This window comes from Pogoniulus pusillus, chromosome 18 (assembly GCF_015220805.1).
Source record: "Pogoniulus pusillus isolate bPogPus1 chromosome 18, bPogPus1.pri, whole genome shotgun sequence".
NCBI lineage: Eukaryota > Metazoa > Chordata > Aves > Piciformes > Lybiidae > Pogoniulus > Pogoniulus pusillus.
This window is the reverse complement of record NC_087281.1, coordinates 19,912,784-19,925,052: the sequence shown is the minus strand read 5'-3', so window position 1 is coordinate 19,925,052 and position 12,269 is coordinate 19,912,784. Positions and strand designations below refer to the sequence as shown.

At 40.2% G+C, this 12,269-nt stretch overlaps 1 protein-coding gene across 1 annotated transcript in view; it reads left to right on the top strand.

Moving 5' to 3' along the window:
- ADSS2 (adenylosuccinate synthase 2) overlaps positions 1 to 11,916 on the top strand; it is a 38,881-nt gene extending 26,965 nt beyond the window's left edge. The window contains exons 8-13 of the mRNA XM_064158666.1: positions 1,881 to 2,007; positions 3,484 to 3,638; positions 4,530 to 4,654; positions 5,768 to 5,865; positions 9,292 to 9,441; positions 10,606 to 11,916. Coding sequence (XP_064014736.1) covers positions 1,881 to 2,007; positions 3,484 to 3,638; positions 4,530 to 4,654; positions 5,768 to 5,865; positions 9,292 to 9,441; positions 10,606 to 10,658 — 708 coding nt within the window. The 3' untranslated portion in view covers positions 10,659 to 11,916. The remainder of the gene's footprint in view (positions 1 to 1,880; positions 2,008 to 3,483; positions 3,639 to 4,529; positions 4,655 to 5,767; positions 5,866 to 9,291; positions 9,442 to 10,605) is intronic.
- The last annotated feature ends 353 nt before the right edge of the window (positions 11,917 to 12,269 follow it).

Genomic DNA, 12,269 nt, shown 5'->3' with positions numbered 1-12,269 from the left:
GACTCCCACTTGCTCAGACATAGAATCATAGAATCAAGCAGGTTGGAAGAGATCTCCGAGATCATCCAGTCCAACCTAGCACCCAGCCCTAGCCACTCAATTAGACCATGGCACTAAGTGCTTCAGCCAGGCTTTGCTTGAACACCTCCAGGGATGGTGCACTGAATTTATGCAGTTTGTGTATGTTTCTGTGCCACCTTAAATGGAGGTGTAAATTGGAAAATAGACCCAATGCTATTAACTTCTACCACCTCCCTGGGCAGCCCATTCCAATGCCAATCACTCTCTCTGCCAACAACTTCCTCCTAACATCCAGCCTAGACTTCCCCCAGCACAACTTGAGACTGTGTCCCCTTGTTCTGTTGCTGGTTGCCTGGGAGAAAAGACCAACCCCCACCTGGCTACAGCCTCCCTTGAGGTAGTTGTAGACAGCAATGAGGTCCCCCCTGAGCCTCCTCTTCTCCAGGCTAAACACCCCCAGCTCCCTCAGCCTCTCCTCATAGGGTTTGTGTTCCAGGCCCCTCCCCAGCTTTGTTGCCTTTCTCTGTGGACACCTTCCAGCACCTCAACATCTCTCTTGAATTGAGGGGCCCAGAACTGGACACAGCACTCAAGGTGTGGCCTGACCAGTGCTGAGTACAGGGGCAGAATAACCTCCCTTGTGCTACTGGCCACACTGTTCCTGATGCAGGCCAGGATGCCATTGGCTCTCTTGGCCACCTGGGCACACTGCTGGCTCATCTTCAGCTACTATCTACCAGTAGCCCCAGGCCCCTTTCTGCCTGGCTGCTTTGTCCCCAGCCTGTAGTGCTTCTTGGGGTTGTTGTGGCCAAAGTGCAGAACCCTGCACTTGGCCTTGTTCAATCTCATCTCATTGGCCTCTGCCCACCCATCCAGCCTGTCTAGGTCCCTCTGCAGGGCTCTCCTACCTTCCAACAGCTCCACACCTGCTCCTAGCTTGGTGTCATCTGCAAACTTACTGATGCTGGACTCAATCCCCTTGTCCAGATCATCAATAAAGACATTGAACAGGACTGGGCCCAGCACTGATCCTTGGGAAACACCACTAATGACAGCTGCCAACTGGATGTGGCAACTGCATACTTAATTCCCTCAGAAAGTCAAGCCTAAGAAAGCATCTTTGTGTCTTTAGTTGCCACTGTACTCAGCTCACTAGGTCTCAAATGGACTTCTTTGCACTTCTGTTTGTCTTACTTCAGGTTATACCTGTAACCCACGTTGAGTTGTGGTGTTTTTATCAATATGATCACTTAAACAGTTACAGTTGAGTGATTTATAATGCTTTCCAGTTTACTTAATATACATTAGGATTGCAGCATATTGGAAACTCATTGTAGGAGTGAACCATAATATGTAATTGTAGCTTGAGGAAAATTACTTGCCCTTTTTTATGCTGATGCACTTGATTCAATTCCAAAAGACAAAGTATAACATTTCACATGAAGTGGATCATTAGAATAAGAACTTTCATGGGTAAAAAGGCTGTGTAGCAAGTGCACTTGGAAATGAGAAGTTGAATGTAGTAAAGTATTGTGATTAAACTCAAGCTAGAATATTTCTGAAGCATTTCCAAAGTTTAGATTTTAGTTCTTTCTTTGGTTTGTTGTTTGGAGGGAGTTTTTAATCCCTTTTCACCCTCCTTTCTATCATATCTTTCAGGAAAAACATATGTCTGTTGTGTAATTTTGAATCTAACATTCTTTCTTCCCTTGTTCACCTATTATGGTGCCTTGAGCACCACTTTGTTCCCTTTTCCTTTTCCCTTTCAAAAGGAGAATTGTTCTGTGGGATCAATAGCACTTGCACCATAACTGGCTTTATCATCATTAAATTTTACTCTACTCTTTTGTATTATTCAGGGCTACATGGAAAAAATAAAACCAATGGTAAAGGATGGTGTTTATTTCATGTATGAAGCTTTACATGGACCACCAAAGAAGATCTTAGTAGAAGGTGCCAATGCAGCTCTGCTGGACATAGATTTTGGTAAGTGGAATCTCTTTGAGGCACATGTTGCTGTGTGCTTAACCTTGTGGAAGAGGAACACTAAATCATAGAATCAACCAGGTTGGAAGAGACCTCCAAGATCATCCTGTCCAAACTCTCTGTGCTTACCTGTTCTTATGGCAGTATTTTGTAAGAACAATACTCTCTATGAAAAGCAAATAATTAGGAGGGAAGTTTTAATTAACTTCTCTCAAAAAACTTTAGACTTTCCCCCAAATAATTACTTGAATGACTGAAATAGTGTAGCTATTCAATGTCTGTATGTTTCATATGAAATAACTCAGTTGTATGCTTATGGAGGATGCTTGATAAGAAAAACAGATGAGTTTTGAGAGGGAAAATATATATGTAAAGTGTGTGTTGACTTCTCCAGAATCAGTTTGCCATTTTTAAACCCTTTAAATAAACCCAACTTTTCCACTGTTTCCCTAGGTAGGTACCATCAATGGATTTGACACTTGGCTTTACAATAGACAAGTTTTAGCCCAAACATTTGCTAGATTTCATCACTGAGTATGCTGAATGAGGTAATTCTCTGTGCCTTGTTGCACAGAAATCTCTAGTACTGAAATGAGTTTTATGAATACATGTGGTCTTTTGAAATACTGAAGGAGGATAAAGCAATGTCAGTGGAGTGTACTGGGAGCTGCAAAATGAGTAAAGACTGCCTCATTGACTCTCTGACATCCAATAGCAATGTATACCTGTCAGTGAAAAAAGAAAAAGCTCAACTACTGTGTCCAAAGAAAGACAAAGAGTAATTAATGCTTGAAAACTGCACTTGCATTTCACCTGTAAGCCTGTGCCTCTCTTGTGAGATCGGAGGGTAGGCAGAAGGTAGAGGTATCTGAAGCTAGTCTGCAAAACCTCACTGAAGAGGCTGAGTGGTTTTGGCTTTTTATCTGTATACTTTTTATCTGTAATGCTTTCAGTTCCTTCTGTCTTAACTGTTCCTCTCACACTCATCTTCTGTCTTGACCGTTCTTCTCACACTCATCTTGAGTCTTTAAAAGCTTAAGGTAGAAGTTTTGTGCTTCTCTGCTCTTACTGTGTGGCTGAAGCATCTGTTCACAACTCAAATCAGCTAAAGACTGACATGCTGTGTTACATCTTCTGTTACTAAAAAGAAAAAAAAGGAATCAAAAGTATAAACTTAAGGATTTTGAGATGTTTAACTTTTATCTTTGTTGTCAAGGCTGCTTTTAAAATGAGAGCTGAACATTTAAATTGGGGAATACTCTCACTATTAATGAACCAGGCTATATTCCAGGAGTCATCTCTCTTGAATTGAGGAGCCCAGAACTGGACACAGTACTCAAGATGTGGCCTGACCAGTGTTGAGTACAGGGGCAGAATAACTTCCCTCGTCCTACTGGCCACACTGTTCCTGATGCAGGCCAGGATGCCATTGGCTCTCTCTCTCTAATAAGTTTTTGGGTTTGTTTTTTTTAACAGGCACATACCCTTTTGTGACTTCTTCAAACTGCACAGTTGGAGGTGTGTGTACAGGTCTGGGCATGCCACCACAGAACGTTGGGGAAGTGTATGGAGTTGTGAAAGCATATACAACAAGAGTTGGAATTGGTGCCTTTCCTACAGAACAAAACAACGTGAGTGTTGTCAGGCTTAGACATGACCTGAAACAAGATGAAATATCTTCACCTGTGTGTCTTATGCTTTATCTGTTACTGGTTAAATGAAAGCAGATGATGGTGTTTGTATGATTCTGGACTGCTCTTGTGGGACCCCCAAATCTGATAGTCAGTTTTTCAGACATTCCTGTGGCTAGAGCAGGAACAAATTGTTGAGAGATTTTGTGTTTCTGTTCTTGTCCCAGTGGACAGCTATGTGAAAAACTGGGGGAAGAACTTTTAAGGTAATTTAAAATGTTGTTAAAACATTTGTGCTAGTTTGAAGCAGGCTAGAACGTTTTGGTGAGAAGAACTAGATTACAAGCTGTGGAAAGAAAACAGTGGTGATGTCTGCTTCGCTCATAGGCTTGCTGAGATGTATAAAAACATAAGTCAAAACATAGATAACACACTCAACACCACTCTTGCTGGGGCTGCTGGGCTGAGCTGCATCTCTCTAACCTCACCCTCCATTTTGGGCTAATCCACTTTGCTTCCTAACCCCCTGGCCAAACCTCCATTCTTCCTTGGGACTGGGGTAAGGTTGAGAGGGGTAGAGGGAAGGTGAAGGGGTGGTTGATAGCCCCTCCTGGGGACTGGGAGGGCTGTTGTGTTTCTGTATTACCTTTTCCCTTGTCTATTTCTGTCTATAACTGTATCTACTGTAAATATCAGCTTGTATATTGTGGTAGCTGTAAATATAAGCTTCATTCATATTTCCAGAGCTGGCTGAGCCTAGTCTGGGTGATTTCTAAAGTGAGGGGGGGGCAGGGAACACCCAAACCATCACAACATTGTAAGTGTATGCCTGCATCACGTACCAAAGACTGAAATGCAAAAGGCTCATGCAACAGTATTTCTCTTTGTTAGGAAATTGGAGAGCTGCTGCAAATGCGAGGTAAAGAGTTTGGTGTTACCACTGGTAGAAAGAGAAGATGTGGCTGGTTGGACCTTGTCTTACTTCGATATGCCTACATGATTAATGGATTTACTGCGTGAGTTATTTTGACAGCTCTCCTGGTGACTTGACGTGAAATGTTACAGATTACTCTAAGCTGTCCATACACTAATTAGTAACGTGCAGACTGCCAGTGTTGATTTGTTGATTGTTTTGATGTTTTGATAAATTAACTATCCCTTATTTTTCCTAGCATTAACTGTTTTTATATTTGACATTTTCATACTTGTTTTTCTCCCTTTGAGCACATCATTTCTCATTTTAAATGATCCAAGAAGCACTTACATATCTTAGTGCTTACTTGTTGTTTCAAGCTACCTGCCTTGTCATCCCACCGAGCCCAAACCAAAAGTGTTAGAAAGGCCTTAAAACCTGGTACAGTCTGTGGGGGTTTTGTTAGTCTGGTTTCAAAAAGAAGAGAGATATAAACTCATCAGTATGTGTAAATATAGAAATTTCTATTTGACTTCAAGATTTTAATTGAAATGATAAATAGATACATAGATGTATGGAACAAAACTGGTATGAAATCTCTAGTGGATCAAACTGAGCAAATACATGCTTTATCTAATTTCCCCTGGTTTTCTGGTCCTTTGTGGGGTTTTTACCAGATATTTGGTATTTACAGACCCAGTATAGATTATTTTGCTGCCTTCACCATAAGGTAGGAATGTTTGGCAGAGGACAGGTGACAGGCAGAGACAGCAACAGGCATCACACTATGAAACCATCTCAAATGAAGGGTCATCAGGCATTTTGGCAACACCTTGACCAAATTCTAACCCCTAAAGCTATGGACCAATCACTTTTAATTAGTACCTGCTTGAATTTTGCCATTTTGTTACGGTACTGCATCTAAGGATGCAACCAAAAAAGGCTGTTTAAGCTGTTGTTAAGTTTGGTGGGGGTTGTGTTTTGGGGTGTTTTTGGTGTGTTGGGTTTTTTTTGTGGTGGTGGTGTTGGGTGGTTGTTTTTGTGTAGTTGTTTTTCAAAGTCATGCTAGAGAACTAGGTAAGTGTCTTAGCAACTTTCTCCTAAGCTGGAGAATTAACTGCAGTGTGCAGAGTCATTTTTTCTTTCAGTGTTTTTACATTGTTATGAGAGCTGAGAGTTGTTGAGCTTGTTTAACCTGAGCAATGTTTCTTCATAGATTGGCACTTACCAAATTGGATATCTTGGATGTATTTCCAGAAATCAAAGTTGGCATTGCATACAAACTAGATGGTGAAATCATACCTCATTTTCCTGGTAAGACTACTCATTTTAACAGATTTTGGTGAAATGTAATTTGATACTTAAATCTATTTGACTTCTACTTGTAAAATTTATGGCATCAAGCCGTTCATGTCTTCCCAGATGCACCAGAGACACCCTATGCCACACCTGTACCCATATGCTAAAGGCACTCTCACCTGTCATTTGTTTACTAGAAAGGTGCAAAATGCTATACAAAAGCTTCACTGAGAGTAGTTAAGCATTGGAACAGGCTTCTCAGAAAGGTGGTTGAGTCACCATCCCTTGGATGTGTTTAATGGTCATTTAGATGTGGTGCTTAGTGATATAGTTTAGTGGTGAGCTTGGTAGAGTAGAGTTATGGCATCTTTTCCAACCCAAACAACCCTATGAATTATAAATTCTGGTAGAAATGTAGTGGGAGCTGTTGCCTTTGATGTTTTCATGCTATCTTCCTTAAGTGCCAGGAAGGAGTTTGAGCTGAACTTCTGGTAAGCTGGAAGATGCTGACTGTCACAGTACCTCTGTGTTCCACACCTCTCTGCTCTACTGCTCAGCATTTGGCAGCATTTTCAGCACATAGGCTGCCAGTACTTACTACCCCTGCCCCTGGCATAGAAACTGAAAGGTAACTTTCTTCCCATATGGTGTTCTGGAGACCATTAATTTCTTTCTGATGTCTGCACCTCTGCATTATAATATAATATATAATTTTTTTGTTTTTTTAAACTTGCCACTTTGATATTTCAAATTTTAATCCAGAAGAAATCTAGCCTGGGACTCTGGCAGGGTATCTCTCCCCTGCCTACCCATGCCCACTCTGTTGGAGATGTTAGCGATTTACTGCTCTTGTGAAAAAGCTGTCTCTAGTTTAGAGGCAGACACAGTGCTCACCACCTCAGGAAAACATGCCACATTTCATAGATTGTTCCTTCTTCCAGCTGGATCAGGGAATCATGCAAGTCTCAGGTTTTTTCAGCTTAGATTTTTGTGGGCATTTCCATAATCTCCTGTTAAGAAAGAACTGAAAATGGCTTAAGCTGGTATCACAGAGGGTTTTGCTGTGGAGCTGGCCAGTGTCTCCTCTTGTGTTCAGGCATAGGTGTTTAGGAAATAACAATAAAACTCTGGGCTCCCTCTGAGCTGATGAGGTTGAAAGGATGTGAAACCTGTGGTCAAGTCCTGCTAATGCCTCCTCCTCAGCTGACCTCAGCACAAACAGACACAACCTCTAGCTCAGCAGACTTTGAAAACACAGCTCTTAGAAATCAGGAGATTATTTTCAAGGAGCTTTACTTTGTGCTCAGTTTTATTTTGTTGTTTTCTGTGTTTGGAGTTTGGTTTTGTTTTGTTTTCCTCCTTCTTATGCTTTTTACCCTGGGCATCTACTGTAGGTTAAGGAGCTCTGACACTGTGGTAGATAGATCTTTTATCTGACCTTTGTGTTGAGTTTCTAGAAATCCCTGGAGGGTCTTTCTCTTCCACTGATGCCAAGGTGAAAATTTCAGCTATTCTTTTTGATTTAGAAGTAACATCACATCGTTCCCTCTGCAAATTCTAGTACCAGACTACCAGATAGAATGATACCTGCTCTCCATATATATAATTCAGCTGTCAGGAAAGAATTTTCCAGAATGCCTAGAAGGTAAATCCCCTAAGGGAAGAGCTGAGAGAAATGGTGACTAGATGGTGACTACATCTGTTACTACACTGAGCTCAGTTTATGGCATATCTTTACCACACATCATCTCTTGTAACACCTGCTGGAGGAGAATGAGTGAAACTTGAAACAGCAAGAAATATATCCCTTCTTTTTCTTTCTCTCTTTTGGGGGAAATAAGGACTTTACCTAATAGAGTAATGGAAGATTGTAGGGAAGTTTGAGCACTTTCAGCTTTCTCTCAGCTAGCATCATCAGAGAGGCTTCTAAGTAAAAATGCCTGTGCACCTCCAAGCATAGGTGTTCAGTTTCCCCCTTCAGAAAAAGGGGAGCTACTATCTTAACCCTGAACCACCTGTTCTGCCTAGAGATTAGATTGTGGCATTGTACTTTGAATATAGGTGTTCTGTTTTCCCAGTCACCTAGACAGCAGGCCAGCATGTTGTTACTTCTGATGATATTAAAGAAAGTGCTTCTTCATGGTCTCTGCAACCCAGTGTCCTTAATGTGCCTGCCTGTTTGTCATTATTACAGCAAACATTGATTCAGGATCTGAACATTGACTTCACCCCTGAACACCTCAGTCCATGAACTCTGTGTTTCTTCACTTTTCTATCCTAGGGACTTCAAAGCCTATAATTCACTCTTTCACCTCTTACTCAAAATGCCTAGTTGATAAAGGCTGTCCTTACAATATTGCTACTGTTGAACTCTTGCCTGCACCAGGACAAATTACTCCATGTGCTGAGCCTGAGTTTGGCTATGCACGTACAGGAGGATGTTAGCTGTGGTTTTGTATCTGCACTTCTACAGTGTCTCTTGAACCTAAAAGCCATTCCCAGATTGACTAGCTGTCTTTGCAGGAGTGATTTGCTTTGAGTGATGGAGCCTACATGACACTAGTTACAGTGCCTTTGGCAGAATCCTGTCTTTTTCAGGAAGGCAAAAATGCCTGATGCTTCTTTTCTTTTATGCATTTTGAGGCTTAAAGCTTTTGTTTTGCTATTCAGTGTGATTTCAGCACTAATGTTCAGATAATTACTGGCATGATTCAATTCCAGAACAATGTGCCTAAGCATCTTTTCCAGTACTTGAATTATCACAGGATTCAGAGTTAATGGACAGCATTGTAGGAAGCAGAGTTAATGGACAACATTGTAGGAAGTCACTAAATGAAGGACAAAATGGAATGTATTCATTCCTTCTATTCTAAGAAGCAATTGGAACAGTTAGTGTTTGTATACATCATGTGGGAATTCACACTGGTTGATAGATCCATTCTAGAGTTTTGGGGCAAAGGGTCAGTGGGCATCAGGAGTTCTTATGAATAGCAACATCTTACAACTATTCAATGATTTTCATTTCCTGATACTCACAAGCTCATATCTAATTTTCCTTTGCTTTGATATCACCAAATTCCCTCATAAAGGGAGAGCTGGATCTTGCTGTTTGTTTGGAAAACAAAAAAGTCAACATTTTGGGGAATTACTTGTTCTGAAAAGTTGGTTTCTGAGTTGAAAAAAGAGTGGTTTGCACAAAATGTGGCTATGGGTGCTAGACTTTCTGAAGTCCTGATGGTGGATAGTTAGTGGATTTTATGTATTCCTTTCTCTCTGCTTATATTTTCCAAAAGAACACTTAAGTACCTTCAGTGCTGGCACTACCTTAGGAGTAAGCTCACTTGTGTAAGAAAAGAATAAAATCCTTTACAGTTTTGTATACAATGGAAGAGAATTCATAACCTTAGTTGACATATTGGTTTGTTCCTGTTTACTTCTCAGCCAACCATGAAGTCTTAAATAAAGTAGAGGTTCAGTATGAGACACTCCCTGGCTGGGATACAGACATATCAAATGCAAGGACGTTTGATGAGCTGCCTGTAAATGCACAAAATTACGTTCGCTTTATAGAAATGGAATTGGGTGTTCCTGGTAAGTAACCAGATTTGGCTGGTGAGTTTTTGTTTGCTTGTTGTTTGCTTGGGGCTTTCTGTTGATTGTTTGTTGGTTTTTCCTGCTTTTTGAAACCTAGATTGCACTTTTTCTTAATGAACATGGAAAATACAGAAAGCTAGTTTGTCCTTGTCCTTATTCTGGTGTATCTGGTGATGCTTGTATTTATTGTTTTACTATTTTTAATCTATCTAGATGGAATTGAATATTTTCTGAAGTTTTAATATGCATTCTTTATTCTCATTCAACTGTGTTGTGTTTGGTTTTTGTTTTTTTTATCACTAGCTAAAGTGCTTTTCAGGCTGGCTGTAATAGTTTAGTTCTGCTGCCACTGTAAAGTCAGTATATTAATGTGATTAGATATCATAGAATCAACCAAGTTGGAAGAGACCTCCAAGATCATCCAGTCCAACCTAGCACCCAGCCCTAGCCAGTCAACTAGACCATGGCACTAAGTGCCTCATCCAGGCTTTTCTTGAACACCTCCAGGGATAGCAACTCCACCACCTCCCTGGGCAGCCCATTCCAATGCCAATCACTCTCTCTGTGGAGAACTTCCTCCTAACATCCAGCCTAGACTTCCCCCAGCACAACTTGAGACTGTGTCCCCTTGTTCTATTGCTGGTTGTCTGGGAGAAGAGACCAACTCTCACCTGGCTACAGCCTCCCTTCAGGTAGTTGTAGACAGCAATGAGGTCCCCCCTGAGCCTCCTCTTCTCCAGGCTGCACACCCCCAGCTCCCTCAGCCTCTCCTCATAGGGTTTGTGTTCCAGGCCTTGCCAGTAAGATATCTTAAGTTAAAAAAATTCTCCTACACTTCCTAATAATGATGACCTTGTGTGTCTGTGCAAAACTGGGAATTGGGAGATGATTCAAATTGTTACTTTTTGGACACTTTTTAAGTATCTTTTTTTCCTGTAATCTGGAAAACTGATTTGTGGCAGCTTCAGGACTGTTTCTGCTTTTCTAAGTTACCAGTTCATTCTTTCTTTGACAACAACAGACACAGTTATTGCTTAATGCACTAATAGCATAGGCTGTGTTTTTAATTCAAAGTGTGGTACTCGAGGTCTTAAGTGCTTAAGAAGATAAGTTTGTATCTTAAGGTTACTTATACTAAAAGTTTGCTTTTCTCTCCTGCAGTTAAATGGATCGGAGTAGGGAAATCCAGGGAATCAATGATCCAGCTGTTTTAAAGATTTCAGATGCATGGAAGAAAGCACACTCCTCAAAAGACTGCTCATTCTTAAATGCATTTAGTAGCCCGCAAAGCAAAGATGTTGGAGAGATTTTTGCATGGAAAGAAATGCTAGAGTCAATACTCCCAAATCAACTACTATTCCTGAAAGAAACTTCAACAAGAACCTGTATCAGTCCTTGTTCAGCTACAATTTCCAGGACACTTCTCATTGGTGTTCAAGGTGCCATCTAGATTTTTTTTTCTTTACCTAATATCTCCTTCATAAGGTAATTCCTGTTTGAAAAGCTAAGGTAGCATTACTTTCATGACTGTTTGTCTTTGTTATCCTCTCTCTGCTTTTGGCGGTGTTACTTCCCTGAAATTTTAGACAGTAAAAATACTGCAGTTTTGCACAGATAGTTTTACATCCTCATTATTTGTATTCCTAAAGCTGTTGTATTCTTAATGACTGCTCTTGTGAGTGATTAAAGAGGAAGTCTGATTTTTATAATGCTATAAATGCTGTATAAATTATTGTGTGATCTGTTTTTAAGAAAGGGTGTGATGCCAGGCTCTTAAGAATGTCCAAGTTTTTTTAGCTGTATGACACAGAAAAGTTCCTCTTTGTAACTCACAGAGGACACTCAAGTGTTTACCCCAGGGAGTGTGCCCAGGAAGTTAGAAAGTTGATATTGTAAAAAGTTCATTTGCAATTATTAAAGAACTGTTCTGATTTTGAGTTAAAAGTTTTATAATGTTACTCATTTCTTTTTCTGGTATTTTAAAACCTGCACTTCTCTGCTTCCAAGATGCATATCTTAAACTGTTTTCCCTCATTAAATGAATTATATTTAGTAAGAAGTCTTAACATTTTGATGCCCTTTTTAAATTCCTTTCTGCATAGCCCATAGAAGGCCTTTCTCTGGAGAACTGGCAAAGCAACAGACATTTTCATAAGGATAAATGGAAGATGCTTTAGAAATAACATTTAAAGCATTAAACATATTTGCTTTAGACCTAGGGAAAATAACAAGTATTCACCTCAGGACATATGACATTTTGGCTTACTAGAGTTGAGAAATGTTCTACAATCATTTTAATTTACAGCCATTACCACATATTCCAAAGAATCTGATGTCTTTTGGCAACAACCCAATAATTACATACTCTCTTTCTAGATTTTTTTGGAGAATGACTTTGTTTTTACATGCTATACTATGATACTGATGTGCTTCCTTTCCACTTCAAATAAAACTTACTTTGTTTCCTAAAAAGTAGTTTGTATCAGTGTGGGGTAGTAGTTTTAGATTGAGTTTCATAGGTTTCAGCTGTGCAGATGAACACAAGGTATTTTTAATGCAAAACAAAAGATAAAGGCCTCCCAGATTGTCTTGCATAAGCAGGTGTTTCCTGCTCTTCAGGTGCTTAGCACAATGCTTGTGTTCTCAATACATATCAAATAAAATTGCTTATCATAAGGGGAGGGACAAGAAGGTTGAAATATGAAATTATTGATATTTAAGGAGTGTTTTCTGATGAATGTACTGCTTCTGACAGCAGTTAGCAGAGTATGTTACTTGTGCTCTGTGTGGAAAGAGGAAATTAGCAGAGAGTTCTGGAGAATTAG